Genomic DNA, 26,744 nt, shown 5'->3' with positions numbered 1-26,744 from the left:
AACAAAAACATTTTCCCCCTTTTTCCCCCCTCCCTCTCCCGGCTTCCCGAGTCAATCACAAGGTATTGTTATACATAAACCAAACATAGAATAAAATTTTCCCTTCCAATCCAAATAACCACATCCAAAGCTTTTCATCTCCCAACCCCTCCCATTACATAAAATAACTTTCTAATTATTCAAAGGCAATCTGATATTTCTTAATCTGATATCTGTTTTGTAGATAATCAATCCATTTTTCCATTCAATTAAATATCTTTCCTGCGTATTGTCTTTTAAAAACGCTGAGATTTTAGCCATCTCAGCCAAATTAATAACTTTCAATATCCATTCTTCTATTGTAGGTATCTCTTCTTCTTCCAGTATTGTCCAATCAACAGTCTTGCTGCTGTTATTAAATTCAAAATCAATTTAGTCTCAATCCCTGTACAATCCATTATAATTCCCAAAAGGAAAAATTGTGGCAGGAACTTTATCTTCTTCTTCAGTACATTTTGAATAATCCACCAAATTCTTATCCAAAAGACCTTAATTTTCTTGCAAGTCCACCAAATATGAAAATATGTAGCATCATCACAATCACACCTCCAACATTTCGCTTGGATATTAGGATACATACATGATAAATTTTGGGATCTATGCCATCTATAAAACATCTTATAAAAATTTTCCCTTAAATTCTGTGCTTGTGTAAACTTAACATTTCTAACCCAAATTTTCTCCCATGTTTCCAACATTATTGGTTCCTGAATATTCTGTGCCCATTTTATCATACAATCCTTTACCAAATCCTTTTCCGAATCTATTTCAAGCAACACATTATACAATCTCTTTATATGCTCCTGGGTCTGATTTCTAATTTGCTTTATTAAATTTTCCTCCTTTGCATTATACCAATTTTTTGATCTTCTTTCCATCTAGCACTTATTTGCCCATATTGAAACCAAGTATAATTCCTCCCTTCTTCATTTAATACCTGTAATGATTTTAATTGCAATCTACCTCCTTCAGCATACAAAAGTTCTTTATAAGTAATCATTTCCTGTTTCTGTTCTATATTTATATTCTCTATTGCATGTCTAGGGCTCGCCCATATAGGAATCTTGTATTCTAATTTATAGGAATATTTTTTCCAGACCCGCAAAAGAGCACTTCTCAACACATGATTCTTAAAAGCCCTATCCACTTTTTTTTCATAAAATAAGTACGCATGCCATCCATATAACAAGTCATAACCTTCTATATTCAAAATTCTTTCCTCTGTTAAGTTAAACCAGTCACTTATTACTGAAAGGGCTACTGCTTCATAATATAATTTAAAGTTAGGCATTCTTAAACCACCTCTTTCCCGTGAGTCCTGTATTATTTTCATTTTAACCTCGCCTTTTTACCCTGCCATATAAATTTGTTAATCCCAATCTGCCAATCTTCCAAATTTTTATCCTTTTAATTATTGGTATCATCTGGAACAGAAACAAAAATCTAGGTAACACATTCATTTTAATAGCCGCAATCCTTCCCAATAGGGATAACTGCAATTTCTTCCAGACACTCATATCATTCTGAACTTTTTGCCATAGCAAGTCATAATTATTCTTATAAAGTTTCTTGTTCGATGAGCTAATATAGACCCCTAAGTATTTAACCTTTTTTACTACCTCAAATCCTGTCATTTCCTCTAGTTTTTGTTTCTGTTGTATAGACATATTTTTAATTATCACTTTTGTTTTATTCTGATTTATTTTAAATCCTGATACCTTTCCATATTTATCAATTACTTCCAACAAAAATCTACTTGAATTTATAGGATTCATTAACGTAACCACTACATCATCTGCAAAAGCTCTAACTTTATACTCATATTGTCTAATCTTAATTCCCTCTATTTTTGTTAATTCTCGTATTTTATCTAATAATGGTTCCAGAGTCAAAACAAACAATAATGGTGATAAGGGACATCCCTGTCTCGTTCCTTTCGCAATCTTAATAACTTCTGTCAAGCTACCATTTATTAAGGCGCCCATGTTTTCAAGCTGCAGTGTTTGCAACCAGTTTGAAGCAAACAACAAGGTGATGCAACTGGTTGCAAACATTGCAGCGTGAAAGCATGGGCACCTTGCAGGATCTGACATTTAACCTTTCTTTTTCACTCCTCCTTCATTTGTCTCCCCAGTGCTCCTCTCCATCCAGTTTTCTTTCCCCTTTAATGAAGGTACCCCTTTCCTTCATGTCACTTCCATCTTGTTTCTCCTCCTCCCTCTTTACTGTTTCTAATGGAGCATATCTGTGAGGCAGTTTTGTGTCCTTGAGTAGAAACGTTAAATATATTTAGATGAGAGAATCAAGCGCATTTATAAATGAAGTAACTTATTTTACAGGTGATTAACTTTAATTGACAGTTTTTAATTCAGTAACCATTTTTTTAAAAATCCTGATACACAGATATAAATTTGTTATTCATGTATTGGGGAAAGGAGAGAATCTAATACAGGTAGTCCTCGACTTACAACAGTTTGTTTAGTGATCATTCAAAATTACAGTGGCACTGAAAAAAGTGAATGCTGACAATTTTTCACCCTTACAATAGTTGCAGCATGCCCATGATCACATGATCAAAATTCAGGTGATTGGCAACTATTTTATGACAGTTGCAATTTTGCAACTTTCTGACAAGCAAAGTCAATGAGGAAGCCAGATTCATTTCATAACTATGTTACTAACTTAACAACATCAGTTATTAATAGATATCAGATTAAGAGATATAAAAAAATAAAAAATAAAATAAAATAAGAGATATCAGATTGCCTTTGAATGATAGGATGTATTTATCTCTGATTTGTATGGGGGAAGTTAGGATTTAAGAAGAAGGGGATTTGTGGTAGGGAAAATTTAGCATATGATTGTTTTCTTTTTGAACTATACCTTGTGTTTGCTCTGGGAAGTCGGGGTGGGGGAGGGAGGGGGTGGTTTTGGAGGGAGGGGGGAGGGGATGGGGGGAAAAGGGGGGTAAAAATTTTTGTAAAAACTTTTTCAATTAAAAAAAAACAACGTCAGTTATTCACTTAACAACTGTGGCAAGAAAGTTTGAAATGGGGCAACTCACTTAACAATTGTCTTGCTTTGGGACAAAAATGTTGGGTTTAATTGTGGTCGTAAGTCGAGGACTACCTGTAGTGGGATATTAAATTTAAAACCTTTGTCCCCATTGGGTAAATCATATAAATAGAGAGATGGTGTATCCAAAAGCCAAGAAAATTTCTAAAGTAATCTTTTAAAAATTGCACTGAAGAAATCCGTTTAATTGTTTATACATTTTTTCTGCCAAAAACATTTATACAATGTATTTGTTGATTTATTGGTTGAACTTGTACTTTGCCACAGTCAGTGTACTTTCAGCAATTTATAAGTTATAAAAACGGTTAAAACATCCACAGTAAAAAAGGACCAGAAAAATAAAGGTAAATAAAAATAATAGAGATGGTGCCACTCAGGCAGTCAAGAAAATTGTCTCCCAAATAATCCAGTTTTCAATACCTTCCTGAAAACTAATAAGGAAGAATGCATCTAATGGGGGAGGGGGTTATTCCAGATCAGGAGCACCACCAAAGAATAACAGAGTCATCTAGCCTTTGCTCCCTGTGACCAGGGGCTCTTGGAAAATGGATCAACAAGGCAGGTATTATTATCTGCCCTAAAACCATACCGTGCACTTACCTATACAAATATCTATGTGTGCATCTCTTCATTGCCTGAACTACGGGAAAGTTTGTAGCCACATTGAAATAACTTCTATTGCTGCCAGTTGCTGTTATGAACATTCCCTATACCACCTGGAAAGGTGTGCATTATTAGAAATGAGCTATTGGGCAACTCACTAACTCTAGAACATAAATTGCTCATGTAACCATTAGTCTTGAATTATTAAGCATTTTGTTCTCTTTCTCCAGAACCCCTGATGGCCAAATATGTAGGGATGGGCAAAACATTACAAATTTAAAATGATTCAGAATGCATTTTATTTGTATATCTCTACAAATAAATAGGAGCATGATAGTTTGTAGGGGAGATCTTTCACATCTTTTCTTCCCCTTTTACAGTGATTTCCATTGCATTTGAAGACGTCAGCGAGGCTTGACAAAGTATAATGCATACTATGTAGCATAGTCAAGCTACCCTTGAATTCTTATGATTTATTTAGCCTGTAGAAGGGTATGATTTCTTGTTTACAAGTGTGAGGGGGAAGCTTATTTATTTTACTGTGAAACATGCAATACAGTTGTAGTGTTCAAGTACAGTTTTCGGTAGCTTGATACTTTATTTGGTAACAATTTATTTGCTTGATTGTGGCTGCAAGACATGCAAAGGAAAAAAATAGGAGGATGTCTGCCAGCAAATGTGTCTATTTATCATAATATTTATATCATTCCAGAATCCTTCTTAGACATTATGGCATTTTGTAGCCAAAGGAGTAAAGCAGTAGGATAGTGGCAAGACAGCTTCCAGTAAAATAAAGTTTTGCAAATGTTTATAGGAGCTGAGCCCAGATTATTTTTTTCAAAGTCAGAGGATAAATAAGCAGTAATAACCTTGATTACTCTTAAAAACAAGTACTGAAACAAAGTGTTTTTCATATATGGCACCTTTAAGATGTACGGATTTCAACTCACCTAATTCCCCAGCTAGCATTTTACTTTCCCTTTTCTCTAGAAATATTATGTTCATGTCAATTAATAACTCAGAGCCCTTCTGAAATTGGCTGTGTCACATGAGTACATTGTATTACTGGGTTGTGTTCCATTGATAACTAACTGCAGAAGATTTAAATAGATCTCATTTGAAAACCCTGTAATCCAGTGATCCCTGGTGATATGAAATAGCTATATATTGTTTTATTGTTATTTACTTTGTTGAATAATTCAATAAACAAATGTATTACAATATATCACACTTTTCTTCCTTGACTCAAGGGCTGCACATGACCTTCCGTCCAATTTTTTCACCCAAAGCAAATAACATAAAATAATCTTAAAAGCATTTACCAAAATCAGTTGTGAATATGAAGGTAAATGACAGACTTGCAAATGTTCTCCTGTAAGTGCTGTATCTTAAACCATGTGTTTAGTGGTAATCATGGGTCTTCAGAAGATAGGATAATGATATCACCAGAGAATCCAGGATTTATACTCTGCTTCTTTCATCTTTCAGAGGAAGATGAAATCTACTGGAATCTTGACATACATGGTTTCTTCCATTTGCCACCAAATCTGATTGGAAATCATGCCTCAGCAGTTCAGCAATGTACTGCTAGATTTCAGTAGTGCAGTCTTGTAGGACATCAGAGGTTACAAAATGGGGTTTGGGAATTGTTTGTGGGTCAGTATAAATGTTTGTAAAATCCCTCTGCAACTCTTATTCTCTTGCCATTTCTGCAGAACACATATACTAATGCAGACAAATTGCTAGAAGCAGCTGAGCAGTTGGCACAGACAGGAGAGTGTGACCCTGAAGAGATTTATCAAGCAGCCCATCAGCTGGAAGACCGGATACAAGATTTTGTTCGGCGGGTGGAGCAACGCAAAATCTTACTGGACATGTCTGTGTCTTTTCATACCCATGTTAAAGAGGTAAGCAAAACAATAAATAACATCGGGATCTTTGAAGTGCACGCTCAGAAGCTAAAATATAAATTTACAGCAGCAAAGGCAGAATTGATCTTTCAACAGAGCCTTAACAATGTGACATTTTCTGGGTCCCTATTCCTTCTAATGGACCCTGGCAGGTTTGTGTAATGCAAAGCAGCCTTTCAAACAGCATTGGTTCTGCTTTGTTAGCTGCTCTTTTTATTTCTTCCAGTGCCTCAGAATGCTGTTAGGTTGGGCGCACTCTAGGATGGGTTCTGGCCCCTCTTGAAACACTAAAACACAAATAAAAATGTAGGTGATCAAGGTATATACTAGCTTTAGACCTTGGAAGCCAGGTAGCCACTCAAATACAATAGGTACTATACTATGTAAAGAATGCATTTGATAGTAGTTTTCTGTGAAGGGACAAGCAATCATTCAATGATTGCAATTAAAAGAATTTGTGATCCGAGAGAGAGAAACCAATCCAATTCAAGGCAGTTAATGTAAATTTCACTAGTATTCAGGATGTAATATATAAATGCTCTTTCAGTTTAAAAATTTCCTCAAAACTATAATCTGTTCCCTTTCCTTAAAGTTATTCACTGTCATGCTTAACCAGACTAGTCCAAATGATATCAGAAGAGGCTCCACAATCATTTTTGGCTGGTAGACTTATTTGGTGTTTTGAGAGCATATAGTAGGCACTTTTAGAAAATGGGAGCTGGATAAGCTTACCCTTTCCTCCATGGAAGACATAAAAAGTACAAATCATGTACTTTTCATGATTTCCACCATGGAAGACATAAAAAGTACAAAGCCCACTAGGCCCAAGGTTGACTCAGCCTTCCATCCTTTATAAGGTAGGTAAAATGAGGACCCAGATTGTTGGGGGCAATAAGTTGACTTTGTATATAATATACAAATGGATGAAGACTATTGCTTGACATAGTGTAAGCTGCCCTGAGTCTTCGGAGAAGGGCGGGATATAAATTCAAAAAAAAAAAAAAAATCACACATTTCCCAGAATGATACCTATTGCTGTCTCCTCTCCCTGCTGCTGGATGCTCTTTTCTATCTCTACTTAACTGTTATCTGCTGGGAATCATATGTTTCTAAGAAAATGTTTGTGGCCCAGAGGCCAACCCCGAAAATAAAGATGTTATTCAAAATTCTTTTCTTCCCTTTTCGTGGGCTAAATCCTCATTTTTTTTCCAATTAAAAGAGTGTTTGAAAGATGAGATTGGGAGTTCAGCAGACTACAACATGGGTACTCTAGCTTCCACATTGGAGATTTCATATCTAGTGGCTGCAGAAAGTGTTTCAAAAAGTCAGCCACACAATTTCTTTCAGGTTAAAAAAATAGCGGAAAAGTCTCCCCAGAAATGTTATCTTTAAAATAGAATAAAATGAAAACCAAAAAATAGTCAAAATAAAGAAGGGGGGGATTATATTTTCTTCTAAACATGAGGAAATGCCACAGTTTCCCTGATTATTAAAGTATGTATAATGAGAATTCATACAAGAGTATGGCTAATAAATTAACTTTTTGTTCTGGCAATAAATGGAATATTTTTTTCTTTTAGAAGAGAGGTTTTATTGTTCTGTACTTTTATTAAAATATTTAATGAAAAGGATAAAAAATAGTTTCCCTCCTTCCTTCCAACACTTTAAGCTGTTATCCCATTACAGAGCAGCTTCCTGTCTATCATTATACTTACTTTATTATTAATGTAACACATAAATGGTAAACCTGGCTCTCAATAAGAAATATCTTTTCTTCTTATGTAGTTTTACTGGATTTGTTTATACTAGTAAGTGAAGGGAAATCTAAAGGATAGTTGTACATTTATGAGTAATTGGAAGCTATTCCACAAAACGGTTTGCTCAGCATTCATCTTTATAGGAATATTCAGCAAAAGCAGCAGGCAAAAGAAGGCATGACTATTACTTATTGCCAAAGATGAGGAAAAAATAAATGGAAAGTATGTAACAAAGTTGATACCTCCAGTTGTTAATTGTTCAGGGTTGCCCAAATTTGTTTTTTCTTCTACCTCTTCTCTATTCTGTGTCATAATCATATTTTGAAGGTAAGCTACAATCATGTGAAAAAGAAGTACACCCTCTTCGAATTTTATGGTTTTACTTGTCAGAACATAATAATTAAAAAAAAATCATCTGGTCCTTAGCAGTTCTTAAAAATACGTAAATACAACCTCAGATGAACAGCAATATATGACATATTATACCATGTCCTTATTTTACAAAAAGAAAGCGAAAATGGACTGTAGGTTGGCACCTGAGTTGTAATATTTCACATGAAGAACCCGTTGATCCTTGTGATTTACTTTATTGTTTCAAAATATTGTTCAAAATAACTTTTCTTCAGGCAATTAGGTGTGCTGTCCTTTAACCGTCAATTTCCATAGCTCCAGAATGCCTCTCAACCCACAACATATCCAGAAGCATTTTTTTTTCCAAAAGTGAGTTAATGATGGGAAGCCCTTAGTATGCTTTGAAGTATTTCCAGAAATACTAATCAACAGATTAGCCTGGTGGTAGCAGTAGAACTACCAGGAGAATATTGGAGTATTTTAAGTGGGAGTTTAAAAAAATGAAACTGGTATCATTTTCAATTGAACAAACATTTGGAATGCAGAAGAACAGTAGGAGAGACGAGAAAGGCCTAAGGCTACTAGATCTGGGCTGCAAAAAGCCAGATAAACAGTAACAGCTAATGAATTCCTCCTCCCCTGCCCCCCAGTTTTTGTTGCCCTGCTGTGCTCATTCAGCCTTTTGGAGCTCTGATGTAGTAGCCTTCACATGATGATCCAATAAAGAACATGTAGCAGAGAGGGGACTGTTTGTCAATACTTTGAGTTTCAGAGTGGGGCATTTTCAGTCTATGTCATGTATGCTGGGAGTCTGGGGTGACAGCCGCAGGGTTTCAAGCAGTGATTTTAAGTATGTTCATAGATGCTTGTGAATGTGTGCAAGAGGAAGAGCGAAAGAACAGTAAATTCAATGAAAATGAGTGTCACTCCTTTGAGTTAGACCCTATCAGGAAATGGATACTACAGAGACTGCTAAAACATGTCACTGTTACAGTGAGTATCTGTTCAGTTTTGAAAGTAGTTACAACCAACTCCAGTAGGAAAGAGCTGACTGAAAAACAGCTCAGGCAGCAGTGATCACTAGTTATTTGTAATAACAGAAGAAAGGATCTTAAAAAAAAAAACCTTTTAAAATGTACTATTTGAATAAAACTTTTAAAGCAAAAAAAAGTAGAACAAAAGCTTTCGTAATCTATACTGGCAACAACCAGATCTAAATGAGGATGAAATAAGCTTTTAGTCTAGTATTTTCAGCTGCAGGCACCACTATATAGATCTTGATAATGGTTAACCTAATTTTCCAGAACCAAAATTCAAATCTAGAAAGATTATTAGTAAAGTGTAAAACTCTAGTCCCGGTGACCGACCGAGATTTGATCTTACAACATTATCCTGGGACACGTATATTTGTCTTCATTTGTAAGATTATTAATATTTGCTAAACATTCTGGTTCTGTCTTGAGCTGGGGTAAAAGGATAAATCTCACAGAATAAGTCGTTAGGAGAACTGTTTGTAGCAACAGTTACTTAGGTGGAAAGCTCAGAGCAAGAATTAATGGCAGAAACTGTAGTCTGCATCCCAGAGGGCAATTTAGCTTCATTCACTGAGTAATTCAAAGCTGTTATTTTTTGCTCAAAAATGCTTTGACTAATGTCTGCATTTGTCTGCACACATAACTTTCTAAATGTGCATTTAAATAACTTCCCTTTCCCAGGTGGGAAAAAGTGGAATGTGAATTGGCCCAGGTGTTCACCTACCTGTGCCAAAAGTAGGAAAAACTCAGCCATATCAACTGTTGGTGGAAGTATGGGTATTTGTTTGATGAAGATGAATCCATGAGATGTAGTGCCTAAACATTTTTGCTTGGTGTTTTAAAAGGCACTCCTCAATGGCTTGTAAAAAAATAAATGTCAAAATATTTGTTGTTCCAAATGTAATTTTTTAGAGAATCTGTCAGCTCCTTTCTTGGTCTTCATACTTAAGCATTTCTATAGTGAACTCTGAAAATCTAGTTAGAATGAAAAAAATGAGACTGACTATTTCTTAGTTCAACTAAGAAATAGTCGGTCTCAGTTTTTTTTTTTCAATCTAGCCTAGATTTTCAGAGTTCACAATAGAAATGCTTAAGTAAGAAGACTGAGAAAGGAGCTGACAGATTCTCTAAAAATTGCATCTGGAACATAAAAATATTTTGACATTTATTTTTTACAAGTGTGAAATTTCATGACCTTGAAAAAGAGTCATTATTACAGAAACGTAACACAACTTTAGTATTTGCTTGTCTTGTTTATGGATGTGCATGCGCCCTCACGCCTGCAAATCAGTAGACAGTATTTGCTGTTTCTCTCACTGATTTGATTGACAATATATTTAGGCTGTGTTAGAGTGTTTTTCATATGATGAGCTGATTTCAGAAAATGATCATAGCTTAAATGACATGAAGAAAAAATCAACAATTTCATACAAATTAACCTCATTGCGCACAATCATGAAATTAAATGAGGCTTGCATACTCAAAGATGATGTAAAGTTGAATAGCAGATGCTGTTATTTTTCTTCACAAATTATGTAAACATATACATACTGTAGACCAGGATCTCCAACCTTGACAACTTTAAGCCTGGCGGACTTCAACTCCCAGAATCCCCCAGCCAGCTTTGCTGGCTGGGGAATTCTGGGAGTTGAAGTCTGCCAGGCTTAAAGTTGCCAAGGTTAGAGACCCCTGCTGTAGACTACTATAGATATACATTTACTTCTATTTGGCTTCACTGCATCTGCATTGTCATATGTTGAAACATTAAATTGTTATATAAAGCTTTTCTGAGAATATTCCTTAAATTGTTAGTTTCTTGTTTTAGCCATTGGCCATCGTAGAAATAACATATCAAGCTTATGTAAGTAAAAATAATAATAGTCCAAATAATAACAGAGCAAAAGTTGCCTGAAGAAATGTACTGCAAAGAGTAATTCAGCTGACATTCTGTTAGTGCTCCTGGCAAACACCATAATCATAATTTACTCCTGTGAATTGGAATAGTTATGCAATTACCCTGGAGCTTCTAACTGGAAGACAGAGAATCTGGTTTTGGCTGGCTCAGATACTGATTCAGTATTCTTTACTGTTCAGTAACAGTTAAAGATTGTTGTTTTAGTTAGTGACAAAGAGGATATAATATCAGGATGCACATATTGTTTTAAACCATGATTTCATAATTTCACACTTCACTAAGGTGGACAATAAATGGACAATCCAACAGCTGCAAAGCCTCTTTATCATCCCCAGTAGACTAGGGTATTTTAAAAAATGGAGGAAAATGACCCTTAAAATCAGGAAAAATATCCAATTGGCCAAATTGCTTGAAGGTTGATATATTGAAGAGTTTTAGCTGAAGTAAGAGATTGGGAACGATTTGAATAGATAGATGCTTGGTATAATCCAGGAAAGTGACTGATATGTTAAAAATATATTTGAGAGTATTTCTCCACATCGTTGCTTGGGCAATCTAAACACTTAGTTTAATGATTTTGCACCAATAGTGTGCCTGCTGTCTGGAACCTATATTTAAAGCTATGATACTGAATAAACGATGCAAAAGACTTCCACATAGATAAGGGATGCTCTAAGACAGGGGTGTCAAACTCGTGTAGTCACGCTGTCATCACATGATATATTGCGACTTTTCCTCCTTTCATTAAAACGGGGGTGGGCGTGCTTGATGCATCTGGCCTGCGGGCAGCGAGTTTGACACACCTGCTCTAAAATAAGAGTTTCATTCCCTGAAGTTTCCTAATGATGCTACATTAAAATAATTATTCTATCCAATAACAAACATTCATCAGGTAATTTGAACTGTGCAATAATTGTGATAAATGTGCAATAATTCAGAGTCTATAAGAAATAAAATACAACATTAAAAAAAGATTTTAAAATTATTTCTAAAGCCAGGAATGTAAGCACTAAAATACATATTATTTCTTCTCCCGAAGGACTCAGGGCGGTTTACAGCCATGATAAAAACAACAACAGGATACACATAAAACCATAATTTAAAAAACTTATTTTACAAATGGCCGAATTAAAACATTTAAAATAAAGCCCAAATTTTAAAATGTTAAAACATTAAGACTAATTAAAATCCTATTAAAATCCTATGCCAGTCCTGCGCGAACAAACAAATAGGTCTTCAGTTCTCGGCGGAAAGTCCGAAGGTCCGGCAGTTGCCGAAGTCCAGGGGGAAGTTCATTCCAAAGGGTGGGAGCCCCCACAGAGAAGGCCCTCCCCCTGGGGGCCACCAGCCGACATTGCTTGGCAGACGGCACCCTAAGGAGTCCCTCTCTGTGCGAGCAAACAGGTCGGTGGGAGGCATTCGGTAACAGCAGGCAGTCCCATAAGTACCCTGGCCCTAAGCCATAGGCTGCTATCTCTGGAATTTCCATAGATGTAATCCTTGATTTATGACTGGTTGCTTAGCAACTATTCAAAGTTACAATGGACTTCCCCAGAGCTACTTACAACTCAGTTTTAAAGTTCTGATGGCTCTTCTCTCCCTGCAGTCACTTATTCTTATTTTGTATGATTGGCAACCAGCCTGCGTTTTTGGCTGTTTATAGCAATCCATGGCCATGTGAGTACAATTTTTGTCGTTTTTTGCTGGAAACTTGCGTTTATTTCTAATTTCAGGCAAAAAGCATCTGTTCACTCAAATGAGTTCATTTAACAACCACTTGCATTTGCATAAGGATCATGGCATTCACTTAACAAAAACTGCAAAAAAAGGTCGTAAAATCTGCAAAGTCACATACTTAACAACTTAACAAATTGCCACAAATTACAACTAATTCCAGACTCAATTACAATCGTTAGTAGTAGAGGACTATTGGGGATAAGCCTCCTGGGATAAACAAGAGCGACCCAGCTGAGAAAATCCTTCTAGTCACTAAACTATGGAAGTTTCCAGGAGGTAACTTTACAACTATTTTGAATTAATGGAAGTGGCTGAGCACTTTTCAAAGTATGCCCTGCTTGCATCCCATTGCTGTGATTTAATTGAATAAGGTGGTATAAAGGTGAAGGTTTCCCCTATCCAGCTGTGTCTGACTCTAGAGGGCAGTGCTCATCTCCATTTCTTACCAGAGAGAGCCAGCAGCATCCAGAGACACCTCTGCGGTCATGTGGTCAGCCTGACTATAGTGTACAGAACATTACCTTCCCATCGAAGTGGTATCTATTTGCATGCTTTCAAATTGCTAGGTTGGCAGGAGCTGGGACAAGTAATGGGAGTTCACCCCGTTGCATAGTGCTTGGGTCTTGAACAGGGACTGTTAGCTTTCCAGCTTCTTTAACTGCTGCTGAGCCATCACACTCCTTTATATAATACCACTTGAAAAATGGTATAATATAATATATATTAATATTACCTGATCTTTGAACTATAGGTGGTATAGTGACAGATTTTCCCCGGTATAGAAAGTACTATAGTTATTATATCAGCCTGAGCTGATAAAACATACTCCTGGCCACCAAGGCCATTTACCTTTCAAGTGACAATTATACATCCAAGAACATGAGTAAAGGGCACATTTGACCCTTCAGGGTGATTGCAGTGCCCATTAGAACAGAATAAGGGCCGGTTTAGCTCACGCTGGTAAAGCCTGTTATTAAGAACACAGTAGCCTGCAATTACTGCAGGTTCGAGCCCGGCCCAAGGTTGACTCAGCCTTCCATCCTTTATAAGGTAGGTAAAATGAGGACCCAGATTGTTGGGGGGGCAATAAGTTGACTTTGTAAAAATATACAAATAGAATGAGACTATTGCCTTATACACTGTAAGCCGCCCTGAGTCTTCGGAGAAGGGCGGGGTATAAATGTAAACAAAAAAAATAAATAAATAAAAAAAAAATACATTTTCACTGTGCAAACCGAACAAACTAGCAAGTTCCATTTTGCCTGGACGGTGTTCCAATTTACTAGCTTTTAGCCAGCCTATTACACTAATCACAGTGCAGATTAATGATTTAGGTTAATATAAGGCTGGTACAGTAGCTGAATGGAAAATTTTCTGCTTTCAGTGGACTGTATATCTCACATCCATGTTACCTCTTGTTAAAGAATCTTGTGCTAGAGAAGTGCTAGAGAAAAACTCTGCCTAAACTTGTAAAATTATTGGCAATTGGCCTAAGGATCATAAATCATGGGCCAAAAGGTGCTCTTTTTGTTTTATAGGCTTAAGTCGTTTTGGAAAGAATTTAGTCTCAAAACCTGGATTGATAGAACGAATGATTGATCTATATGCATTTGTGTTAGAGAGAGAACACAGAGAATTGCTTTCTACTGTCTTCTATTTAATAGTAATTGCATGCAGTATTCTAACTCTCTGGGAGAGGAACCCTAGAGCTGCTGTTTTCTAGCAACCAAGCAGTAAGAGGGGCTTCTTATCCTGATCAAGTAGGATTAAAAATTCAGATATTGATTCAGAACTATATGCCATAGTATTAACTCATTCAGCAGCAAGAGGGGTTTTTGCTGTTTTGCCATTTGTCATGTAATGGGTTCTAAAATGTAGACAGTGCTCAGGGAAGTAGATAGAACACTATTGGTATTTTGTTCATGTAGTTCCTGCTGCTGACCGAGATGGTCTCTGAGCGGATGTTGGCAGGTATCTTCTCTTTTCTACAATTGATAAATCAACTGAAGCCTATAATTAACTTGAATCTGTGATACAGACACAAGTAACCTTTTCAGCTTAACTGCTATAACATGTAGAGTGGGCTCTTTTGTGTGTAGTCTAGCAGTCTTATTTGGTACAAAATTCAGGAGTCAGCTGCCTTAGTTCATTGGATGGATGGATGGATGGATGGATGGATAGATGATAGATACATTGATAGATGGATAGATAGATGATAGATAGATAGATAGATAGATAGATAGATAGATAGATAGATAGATATACATTGATAGATGGATGGATGGATGGATGGATGGATGGATAGATAGATAGATAGATGGATGGATGGATGGATGGATGGATGGATGGATGGATGGATGGATAGATAGATAGATAGATATCGAGATCCAGATCCAGTCTGGAAATCATCTGAGGAAGTTTAGCTGCAGTTGCCAAGGGCTTGTCTCACAGAGTCGTCAATATTGACTCTGAATGTAACTTTCCTCCCCTATTCTTTAAAATGTCTACTTCTGAGTTGTGGCCTTATTTTTCCTCTTCTTGGCATTCATAAAGATCTAAAAACAGAACTTTTCCAGAACAAGTTTAGTTGTTCATTTTTTTATTATCATTTTGAATCTCTATCTAGTTTGAACTTACTGCAGATCATAAAGACTTTAGTGATCACCAGTATAATATAATTAAATAGCAATGCATGTTTATTTAATGCCTTGGAAAATGCAGGCAATCCTGTATCTACTATTTCTTTAGCTACAATTTAAGAAGGGCCCTGCAGGGACAAGTTCAAAGGTACATGCAGTCTACCATCTTGTTTCCTACCTTGACTCTCCTGTAGGAAGCTTGCAAGTAGGTTTTGATGTCAGCAACCTCTTCCTTCCTCCCTGCAGGTCCTCAGGAACTAGGGATACATACCTCCCAACATGAACACATAGGGTAGAGTTATGAAATAGTGTAACAACACTGCAAGAGAAGGCCAAGTTTGTCGTCCTTATGATGCACATGGGGGAAATGGGAGCTGAGATGTAACTAGAGCATTACACAAACTTTGGCAGAATCATATAAATTCTGAGCAACTAATCTTTGCATATCATGACCAGTTTTCTTGCAAGTATGATTAAAAGAAGGGGCTGAAGGAGAGACGAACCTAATCTAACAGTCGAGGGTTTTTTTTTCTCCATAATTGTATTTTCTGTCCTGCAGCTTTGGACATGGCTGGAAGAGCTGCAGAAGGAATTGCTGGATGATGTCTATGCTGAATCTGTGGAGGCTGTGCAGGAGCTGATCAAAAGGTTTGGCCAGCAGCAGCAGACCACTCTGCAAGTTACAGTGAATGTTATCAAGGAAGGCGAGGATCTAATACAGCAGCTGAGGTAGGAGGATGTGGCCTTCTGTGGAAATAACAGCTTTGCACCAAGTCCTCTTCTTTTCCTTCCAGAACCTACTGCATTTTTCAGGCTAAGAGTTTTTCTGCCCCCTTTCCCTCTCATTGCTGGGAGAGCCAAGAAAAATGCCGTAGCACAGATCTACTACACTCTGCAGAAAGGAAGGAGTTCACATTGGTCTATTTCGAACCATGTTCCTTGCAACCTATAATTGCAGCCTAATTCTTGGTAAAGAAAAATAATGCAGCTTAGTTCGTTGTTAATTATAAAAGCAGTTTGTGTAGGCAATATTGCTAGCTCAAAGCAACGTGTTGGTGAAAGAACATGATTTTGGACATGTGTCACCAAAGATTGAAGAGATTGGCCTCTATGCCCATGCTTATATTTCAAATTCTGTTTTTACATAGCTGTTCTCTGTGTTGTATAGGGATTCAGCCATCTCAAGCAACAAGACGCCTCATAACAGCTCCATCAATCACATTGAGACAGTCCTTCAGCAGCTGGACGAGGCCCAATCCCAGATGGAGGAGCTCTTCCAGGAGCGCAAAATAAAGCTGGAGCTCTTTTTGCAGTTGCGGATCTTTGAGAGAGATGCCATTGATGTGAGTTTGCAGTCCATATTTCACTGTATTTAATATTTCCTTTTTCTCACTAAGGGTTTGGGCCGGTGTGAAAACAGGCATTTCTCCTCAAGAAGAAATTTGGATGCTGTTAGTTTTCCTCATTTTTCTTCATTAAATCCCCCAAAGGCAATAAATCAAGGTGCCTTCAGGTAATAATGTAAACAGTCCCCCCGCCCCAATTTTGCCTGTTTCATTTGGCTAAGGTAAATAATGATGAGTCTCTTGGAATAAAATTTCCATAAAATTCCTTTGAAAAATTCATCACTTATATAACTAGGTCTATCCTCCTTCCTCCAATAGCAAGTTGTCATGCAGCAGGCCTAGAACATGATTGTTTTCCAATAATTGTATTAAATGTTGAAAAGTAAGTACCGTATTTTTCGGAGTATAAAATGCACCGGAGTATAAGACACACCTTAGTTTTTGGGGAGGAAAATAAGAAAAAAGCTGATTGGCAGGTGGATTGGTCTCCTGGAATACCCCCAATTAGTTGTTCCCAGAGGTGAATTTTAGCATCAGGTTCCTTGGTTGTGAGCTCTGTGCCTTGCTTTTTTTTTTTTTTTTTTGCTTTCTTTTCTGCCTCTGAAACTCTTTCAGAAAAACCTTTTTTCTGCCTCTGAAAGCCTCTGAAACACAGTTTCAGAAAAAAAGCCTCCGAAGCTCTGTTTGGGAGCTTTTTTTCTAAGCTCCATTTGGGGCTTTTTTTCCTAAGCTCTGTTTCTGATGGTTTTTTCAGCTTCTGAAACCTCCGTTTGAGAAGCTGGGCAGGGCTACATTCAGAGCATAAGACCCACCCAGATTTTCACCCTCTTTTTTGGGGGAAAGAGGTGCGTTTTATACTCCGAAAAATACGGTATACAGTAAAGAAAAAGAAAAATGTATAAAGAAGTAAATGTCCCCTTCATCAGAACAAGTATATACAACTTTTAATAACATATCACCTTCTCCTAAAATACAGAAATAAAGTATCTTCTTCCCATATCTCATGTCTTATCTACAGTATAAACAAAATTTTAAGAGCACATCATTCGGTAGTCATCTTAGGTCTGTTAAGAGTTATCAAAGATCACAACATGTATTTTAACTTCTCTGCATTTTACAAAAATGTACCTTTTACATTTTACTGTCTACAAAAGTCCCCATTTTGGATAGAGAGGATCATTGGTTTGAAAGAGGGGTAAAAGAGTCCATTGAGCAGCCCTCCCTCAACAGAGGGGTAGGAATAAGATACTAGCTATCTCCAGTTTACAACGGCAGGCCTTGTAGCAGTTCTAGGAAGGTTCCACAGCCAATTGCACCCTGATTCAGGTGACCCTGAGGGCACAGACAACCCCCACAAATGGCCTCAACAGAGAGTGCTAATGACCAGATGACTACAAAGAAATACAATTCCTTCCACCACCACCCCAATCCTATCAGAACCTATCCTTCCATTCCTCCACCATCCAGTCTCAACTGTCGCTATTAATCCTTCCCTCCCCCACTAACAGAACTGATGGAACTTCTTGGATTGAAGCGAAAGGTTTTCTTCTTCTTCCTCAAGGGAAAAACAGTCCAGTTGCCTTTTGAAGAAAAAAAAACACCTTTGAAATAATCCAAAAGTGATTAAGAAATGAGTCTCAGTTGAGCTTTATGCCCATGCTTATATTTCAAATTCTGTTTTTACATAGCTGTTCTCTGTGTTGTATAGGGATTCAGCCATCTCAAGCAACAAGACGCCTCATAACAGCTCCATCAATCACATTGAGACAGTCCTTCAGCAGCTGGACGAGGCCCAATCCCAGATGGAGGAGCTCTTCCAGGAGCGCAAAATAAAGCTGGAGCTCTTTTTGCAGTTGCGGATCTTTGAGAGAGATGCCATTGATGTGAGTTTGCAGTCCATATTGCACTGTATTTAATATTTCCTTTTTCTCACTAAGGGTTTGGGCCGGTGTGAAAACAGGCATTTCTCCTCAAGAAGAAATTTGGATGCTGTTAGTTTTCCTCATTTTTCTTCATTAAATCCCCCAAAGGCAATAAATCAAGGTGCCTTCAGGTAATAATGTAAACAGTCCCCCCGCCCCAATTTTGCCTGTTTCATTTGGCTAAGGTAAATAATGCTGAGTCTCTTGGAATAAAATTTCCATAAAATTCCTTTGAAAAATTCATCACTTATATAACTAGGTCTATCCTCCTTCCTCCAATAGCAAGTTGTCATGCAGCAGGCCTAGAACATGATTGTTTTCCAATAATTGTATTAAATGTTGAAAAGTAAGTACCGTATTTTTCGGAGTATAAAATGCACCGGAGTATAAGACACACCTTAGTTTTTGGGGAGGAAAATAAGAAAAAAGCTGATTGGCAGGTGGATTGGTCTCCTGGAATACCCCCAATTAGTTGTTCCCAGAGGTGAATTTTAGCATCAGGTTCCTTGGTTGTGAGCTCTGTGCCTTGCTTTTTTTTTTTTTTTTGCTTTCTTTTCTGCCTCTGAAACTCTTTCAGAAAAAAACTTTTTTATGCCTCTGAAAGCCTCTGAAACACAGTTTCAGAAAAAAAGCCTCCGAAGCTCTGTTTGGGAGCTTTTTTTCTAAGCTCCATTTGGGGCTTTTTTTCCTAAGCTCCGTTTCTGATGGTTTTTTCAGCTTCTGAAACCTCCGTTTGAGAAGCTGGGCAGGGCTACATTCAGAGCATAAGACCCACCCAGATTTTCACCCTCTTTTTTGGGGGAAAGAGGTGCGTTTTATACTCCGAAAAATACGGTATACAGTAAAGAAAAAGAAAAATATATAAAGAAGTAAATGTCCCCTTCATCAGAACAAGTATATACAACTTTTAATAACATATCACCTTCTCCTAAAATACAGAAATAAAGTATCTTCTTCCCATATCTCATGTCTTATCTACAGTATAAACAAAATTTTAAGAGCACATCATTCGGTAGTCATCTTAGGTCTGTTAAGAGTTATCAAAGATCACAACATGTATTTTAACTTCTCTGCATTTTACAAAAATGTACCTTTTACATCTTACTGTCTACAAAAGTCCCCATTTTGGATAGAGAGGATCATTGGTTTGAAAGAGGGGTAAAAGAGTCCATTGAGCAGCCCTCCCTCAACAGAGGGGTAGGAATAAGATACTAGCTATCTCCAGTTTACAACGGCAGGCCTTGTAGCAGTTCTAGGAAGGTTCCACAGCCAATTGCACCCTGATTCAGGTGACCCTGAGGGCACAGACAACCCCCACAAATGGCCTCAACAGCTCTCAGAGAGTGCTAATGACCAGATGACTACAAAGAAATACAATTCCTTCCACTACCACCCCAATCCTATCAGAACCTATCCTTCCATTCCTCCACCATCCAGTCTCAACTGTCGCTATTAATCCTTCCCTTCCCCACTAACAGAACTGATGGAACTTCTTGGATTGAAGTGAAAGGTTTTCTTCTTCTTCCTCAAGGGAAAAACAGTCCAGTTGCCTTTTGAAGAAAAAAAAACACCACCTTTGAAATAATCCAAAAGTGATTAAGAAATGAGTCTCAGTTGAGCTTTATGTCCATATAGTCCACTTTAGGACTGTGAGCTTAGTGGAAATCATTCAACTCCCCAACTGATTGTAAAAACTTTGGTTCTGCTACTCAAGGAGCAGCTGTTCAGAGTACATGTAGGTGATCTCACAATCTCTTCCTTCTCTCGAGAGAATTAGCTGGCCAGGACCTTTCCTCCAGTCACCAGTGTCTGCTAGAACAGGAGTCTCCCACCTTGGCAATTTTAAGACTTGTGGACTTCAACCCCCAGAATTCCTCAGCCAGCTTTGCTGTCCCACTTCCACTTCAAGGACATCTATTTTGCCATGTCCCCATCAAAAGTTTCTCGCCTTGAGTGTGACATTAATGATTAAACCCTTAATTCTGGTGTAATTTTCATGCCTCCTTCCTGTTCTTTCAAAATTTTCTTGTAAAAAGATTTGCCTTCATTTGTGTAAAAGGATTGCTTGAGAAAAAGGGTTTACATACATTTTTATATCTAGAAATAACTATTGCTTAATTGTTATTCTACAGCTTGCAGAAGTAACCCTTTTCACTTCTAATATTAGCCATTATTTATTCACCTGCTTTGCTTTCAAATTACTAACATTTATTTATAAATTAAACATAAAATACAGCATCTGGACCCCAACTTCATGCAAAGCATAATTATTTTAGCCATGATTTATTGAGTAAGTCACAAAATCATGGTTTGAAAGATTCAAAATTATTTTTGCATAACATGCTGAGCCAAAAACAAATTTCATTATGGTTAAAGTAACGTAAATTGTTTCATTCTATGCTGATATAAATGTAATTATGATGGCTACTGTACTTCTGTCTTGTTAGGTTCTTAATGTTTGTCTGCTTTTTAAAGCTATAATATACCAATATTTATAACAATTTGGTCCCAAGAAAACTTAAGTATGAGATGCTTTGAATTGTCCGTTTCCTCCTAAATACCAATTTTAAAGAAACATTATTTTATTTTTAGTAACAACAATCTGCTTGTGGTTTATTTTGGATTCATACCTTGAAATTTTTGAGTTCTTCTTGTCCCTAAGCATTATGCTATATATAAAAAAGATCTCAAAGCTTCTCAATGAGCCATTAGCTCAATTCACAATAACTGAATCCTCATGAAACAAAATATACATAAAATTCTACTAGAAAATTTTTGTTACTGAGCCTTGTGTGTAATAATGGTCTCCCAGACTACAGTTTCCATTATCTTCCAAGACATCTGCACAACATGGAAATGCAAACTCTATGACAGAGAACAATGACACCTACTGGTTTCTTGTTATTTCTTGCTTAGTCATCATGGTATATGAAGATAAAGCTTTTTTTTGGAGAGTCCAGATATATTTTACCAAATATTCAGTATTTTCTAAGACTCTTCTCTTCCTTTTGAAATCTCAGACCTTATTGTTGCTAATTTATGAGTGTTATTTTTTTCTCCTTAGATCATTTCAGACTTAGAATCTTGGAATGATGAACTATCTCAACAAATGAATGATTTTGACACCGAGGATCTTACAATAGCTGAACAAAGACTTCAGCACCATGCAGACAAAGCACTAACCATGAATAACCTGACTTTCGATGTCATCCACCAAGGACAAGATCTTCTACAGTATGTCAATGAAGTTCAGGCTTCTGGTAAGATGGGTTTGCCCCACTTCAGCCAGGTTAATGGATTTATTGAGATTACCTAGGCTGACTTCACGAGAATCATTGATTTTTAATCTTATTGTACTCCTGAAAGAAATAGAATGTGTCAGGTATTTTGCTTTTGGAAGGGAAAAGGTATTTTATTAAGGTTGGTATAAAATATGTTTTACTGAAAATTAATAAACATTCCAGTTTTAAAATAAGCAGCTATATAATCATTTTTCGGTTTCAGTTTCATCCATGTTATCTTAAATAAATAACAAAAAAGTTAACTCTGCCTTGCCAGATCTGCTTGAGATTCTGCAAAATACAATGAATAGTACACCCATTTGGGAAGATGTGATAGATAACTCTGAGGCTGAGGATTACAGAAGAGTATCCAGTGCTCATACTCATATCACTGTATATTACATTGGGTTTGTGTTGGCATATACAATGCAAAGTAGCAAATCCTTATGTTTCTCGGTATGGAAAGATAAGTGGGAATAAATATCTAATGAAAGTGTGTTGAAAATATACAGTAATATGTGTAAGGATAAGCAAATTCGCAAATTCGTGTGAGAAATTATAAAGACCTGGATATGAACCATACCCTATTCCCATCATATAAGTCAGTGATGGCTAATCTTTTTTCCCTTGGGTGCCAAAAGTGTGTGTGTGATAGCACGCTTGTGCGTGTCCACACCCATAATGTAATGTCCCCCACGTATGCCCCACCCCCTGTGCATGTGCATGCAATCCCCCCATGCTGCCCTCCCACGCCTGCGCATGCGACCCCCGCACCCGATTTTGGGCCTAGCAGGCCTCCCTGAAGCCTCCAGAGGCCAGAAACAGCCCATTTCTGGACTTACGATAGGCCCATTTTTTGCCTTCCCAGAGCCTCTGCACAAGCCCTGTACTTACCTGACATCCAAATGGGTCACGTGGAGACTCCTGGGTGGGGAAGGGCGGCACGGGCATGTGTGTGCATTTCCGCATGTGCGGCAGAGACCCAAAAATTAGCTGGCCAGAGGGAGGCGCGCATGTGCATGTGCGGTAGAGCTGACCTAGGGTGATGACTTGCGTGCCTACAGAAATGGCACACATGCCATAGGTTCACCACCACTTTCATCACTGATATAGGTTATGGCACCCATAGCCTCCACATCAAAAACACTATTAATAATATGAATAAATATTTAGGTTTTTACAATACTAAAGTTTGCTTTATACGACACTGTTTGTAATGGAATGTCAGTTACATAGTGACTGAAAACTGCAGAACAAAAGTTTGTGGTATTATTGGATTGTAATGTAAAGTATAGCCAAGTCACAAATCAAGAGGAAAAAATGGGTTTTGATAAAATGCAATCAAATTAAGACTTGCATTGTACACCTCTTATGAGCAACTATAATGTGTAAACTATTCTTAACTGGGGTGTGTGTGTTAAGTTGGGTTTGATTTTTGAAAATCAACACCATAATCAATTTTGCATTGTAGTTCATGAACTATTTTAATTTGGAATAGGAACAGAACGGAACAGAATAGAATATTGGCCAAGTGTAATTGGACACTCAAAGAATTTGTCTCTGGTGCATAAACTCTCAGTGTACCTACAAACAACAAAGTAATATAATCATAAGATACCAATAGGAGAAGGTAGTAGAAAAAAATGAAAAGGATAATAGTGATACAGCTCTACTACATAGGTAAAAATATCCTTAGACATAAGACAGTTGTGGTACATGGGAATTTGCCATGTTTAAAAGGTATGACACCTTAAAGATAAACTTAGATTCAGCTTCCTCTCTCAACCCTTTCTAATTTTGACAGCAACAAGCACAACATGATTTTGCTGCTATTAAAAGGAACAGAATTGTTTTTGGAGCTCTGATGCGTCTGTTTTTTGTTTTAAAAAATCCTTCTCTTTACCACCTCATCCCAAAGGGATATGCAGACACCTTATGGGTGGGTGGGGTGGCATGCCCACAGGGGATTAGGCTAGTCCCTTCTATAGTTCACGATCTGGAGGTTTGTAAATCGGAGGTCTTGGAGGAGGTTAAGGCTTGACCATGTATGGGCACTTCCATCTGCACGGTACTAGGGAGGGGCAGGTATGGCGGAAGCAGGGGCTCGTATCATGTTCGGGGAGTGCGTTCTCGCTGTTTGAAAGCGATACCGCACTCCGGGCCCTTAGGCTTCACTTGGGTCCCGAGTGGTTATATCCCCCGGAACCTGGACCTTCGATTGATGTTGTGCAATGCCAGGTCCGTCATGAATAAGGCCCCCCTCATATTCGATCTTATTCAAGAGGGGGGAGCGGACCTAATGGGCATTACGGAGACCTGGCTGGGCACAGAGTGGGGGTTCCCCTCACTGAGATGTGCCCGCCGGGTTTCCGTGCGTTTCATCAGCCGAGGGCCCAGGGTAGGGGGGGGGTAGCGGTTGTTATTAACGAGAGTCTGGATCCGAGGGAGGTCGCTGTCCCACAGATAGCCGGTTGTGAAACCCTCTTCGTGAGGTGGGGCCAGGGGGTGCAGGTGGGCTTGCTGATCACGTACCTGGCTCCTTGCTATGTGACGGCAGCCCTGCCCGAGCTGCTGGAGATGATAGCCGGGACGGCGGTTGAGACCCCCAGACTTATGGTCATGGGGGATTTCAACTTGCCGTCAGCGGGCGATTCGTCAATGGTAGCTCGGGAGTTCATGGCTTCCATGACGGCCTTGGACCTGACCCAAGTAGTTGCGGTCCCCACCCACGTCGGGGGTAACATACTGGACTTGATTTTCGTCTCGGGACAGTGGCTAAATGATCTGGAGTTAGGGGAATTAATATCTCAACCCTTGTCATGGTCAGATCATTTACTCCTTCAGCTAGACTTTCGGACCGCTACACCTCACCGCAGGGAGACGGAACCGGTTCAATGGTTCCGTCCCAGGCGCCTGATGGACCCTGAGAGGTTTCTGATGGAGCTTGGGCCATTTCCGAGGGAGTTAGCCCACAGCTCGGCTGAGGAGCTGGTGGCCGCCTGGGATGAGGCGGCCGCTGGCGCCTTAGACCGCGTCGTGCCTTTGCGGCTTTTGACCCGGCGACGAACTCGACCAGCTCCTTGGTATAACAAGGAGCTGAGAGAGATGAAGCGCCGGAAAAGAAGCCTAGAGAGCGCCTGGAGGTCCAGCCGCTCCGAACCTGACCAAACACTAGTAAGGTCATATATTCAGACCTACCTAGTGGTGATCAGGGCGGCGAAACATAACTATTTCTCCGCACTCATCGCATCGGCAGATAATCGCCCAGCCACCCTGTTTAGGGTGACCCGCTCCCTGCTCACACAGGAGGCTCGGGAGGACCCCTTACAGGGACGCGCTGAGGATTTTGTTCAGTATCTGTCTGATAAAATCGCTCAGATTCGGGACGGCTTGGACACTGATTGGATAGATTCAGGTGGGATGGCGGAGACAAGTCTTGAGAATGTTATCTGGGCTGAGTTCGATCCTGTGACTCCTGAGGACATGGACAGGTTGTTGGGTAGGTTGAACTCCACCACATGTTTATTGGACCCGTGTCCCTCCTGGATGGTGCTGGCCACTCGGGAGGTTACACGAGGCTGGCTCCAGGAAGTTACCAACGCTTCCTTGTTGGAGGGTGTCTTCCCCGCCACTTTGAAAGAGGCGGTGGTGAGGCCCCTCCTCAAGAAGCCCTCCCTGGACCCGGCTGTTTTAGCGAACTATCGTCCAGTCTCCAACCTTCACTTCTTAGCGAAGGTTGTTGAGAGCGTGGTGGCAAATCAGCTTCCTCAACACCTGGAGGAAAATGTCTATCTGGACCCGTTCCAGTCCGGTTTCAGACCCGGTTACAGCACCGAGACGGCTTTGGTCGCGTTGGTGGATGACCTCTGGAGAGCCCGGGACAGGGGTTGTTCCTCTGTCCTGGTTCTATTAGATCTCTTGGCGGCTTTTGATACCATCGACCATGGTATCCTGCTGCGACGGTGGGGGTGGGAGGCACCGTTTATTGGTGGTTCTCCTCCTATCTCTCTGACCGTTCGCAGACGGTGTTGGCAGGGGGGCAGAGGTTGACCCCTAGGCGCCTCACTTGTGGGGTGCCTCAGGGGTCTGTTCTCTCGCCTCTCCTGTTCAACATCTATATGAAGCCGCTGGGTGAAGTTATCCGTGGTTTCGGGGTGGATTATCATCTGTACACTGATGATACTCAGCTGTACATTTCCACCCCGAACCACCCCAATGAAGCCGTTGAGGTGATGGGCCGGTGTCTTGAGGCCGTGCGGGTCTGGATGGGGAGGAACAGGCTCCGACTCAACCCTTCCAAGACAGAGTGGCTGTGGGTGCCGGTACAGTCAGCTTACACCATCGCTGACTGTGGGGGAGGAAGTACTGACCCCCACGGAGGGAGTGCGCAACTTAGGTGTTCTCCTGGACGATCGGCTGTCCTTAGAGGAACATTTGACAGCCGTCACCAGGGGAGCATTTTATCAGGTCCACCTGATCCGCCAGTTGCGCCCCTTCCTTGACCGGGACGCCTTACGCACGGTCACTCACGCCCTCGTCACTTCCCGCCTGGACTATTGCAATGCTCTCTACATGGGGCTCCCCTTGAAGAGCACCCGGAGGCTCCAGTTAGTCCAGAACGCGGCCGCGCGGGTGATAGAGGGAGCACCGCGTTGCTCCCATATAACACCTATCCTGCGCGGCCTACACTGGCTACCGGTAGTCTTCCGGGTGCAATTCAAGGTTTTGGTTACCATCTTTAAAGCGCTCCATGGCTTAGGACCGGGATACCTTCGAGACCGCCTTCTGCCGCCGATTGCCTCCCAACGACCTGTGCGCTCCCACAGAGTGGGCCTCCTCAGGGTGCCGTCGACCAAACAATGCAGGTTGGCGACCCCCAGGGGGAGGGCCTTCTCTGTGGCGGCACCAGCCCTGTGGAACGAGCTTCCTCCGGGATTACGACAACTCCCCGACCTCCGGACCTTCAGACGGGAACTGAAGACTTTATTATTCCAGCGTGCGGGACTAGCCTAAGAATAAAATGTTTTAGTTAAATTTTAATGGGGGTTTTACTGGTTTTTATTGTTTTAGTGATCAGGCCAGGATAATATTTAGTTTTAACTGGGTTTTAATGCTTATTTATTATATTGTTTTTA

General features: G+C 39.4%; 1 protein-coding gene across 1 annotated transcript in view; it reads left to right on the top strand.

The window, feature by feature from the left end:
- TRIO (trio Rho guanine nucleotide exchange factor) overlaps positions 1-26,744 on the top strand; it is a 319,986-nt gene that overhangs the window by 147,835 nt on the left and 145,407 nt on the right. Inside the window, exons 11-14 of the mRNA XM_058178800.1 lie at positions 5,433-5,624; positions 15,620-15,789; positions 16,229-16,403; positions 21,393-21,588. Of these exons, the coding sequence (XP_058034783.1) occupies positions 5,433-5,624; positions 15,620-15,789; positions 16,229-16,403; positions 21,393-21,588 (733 nt within the window). The remainder of the gene's footprint in view (positions 1-5,432; positions 5,625-15,619; positions 15,790-16,228; positions 16,404-21,392; positions 21,589-26,744) is intronic.

This window comes from Ahaetulla prasina, chromosome 3, assembly GCF_028640845.1.
Source record: "Ahaetulla prasina isolate Xishuangbanna chromosome 3, ASM2864084v1, whole genome shotgun sequence".
Classification (NCBI taxonomy): domain Eukaryota; kingdom Metazoa; phylum Chordata; class Lepidosauria; order Squamata; family Colubridae; genus Ahaetulla; species Ahaetulla prasina.
The sequence above is the reverse complement of the archived record's forward strand: the minus strand, read 5'-3'. Positions and strand labels throughout refer to the sequence as shown.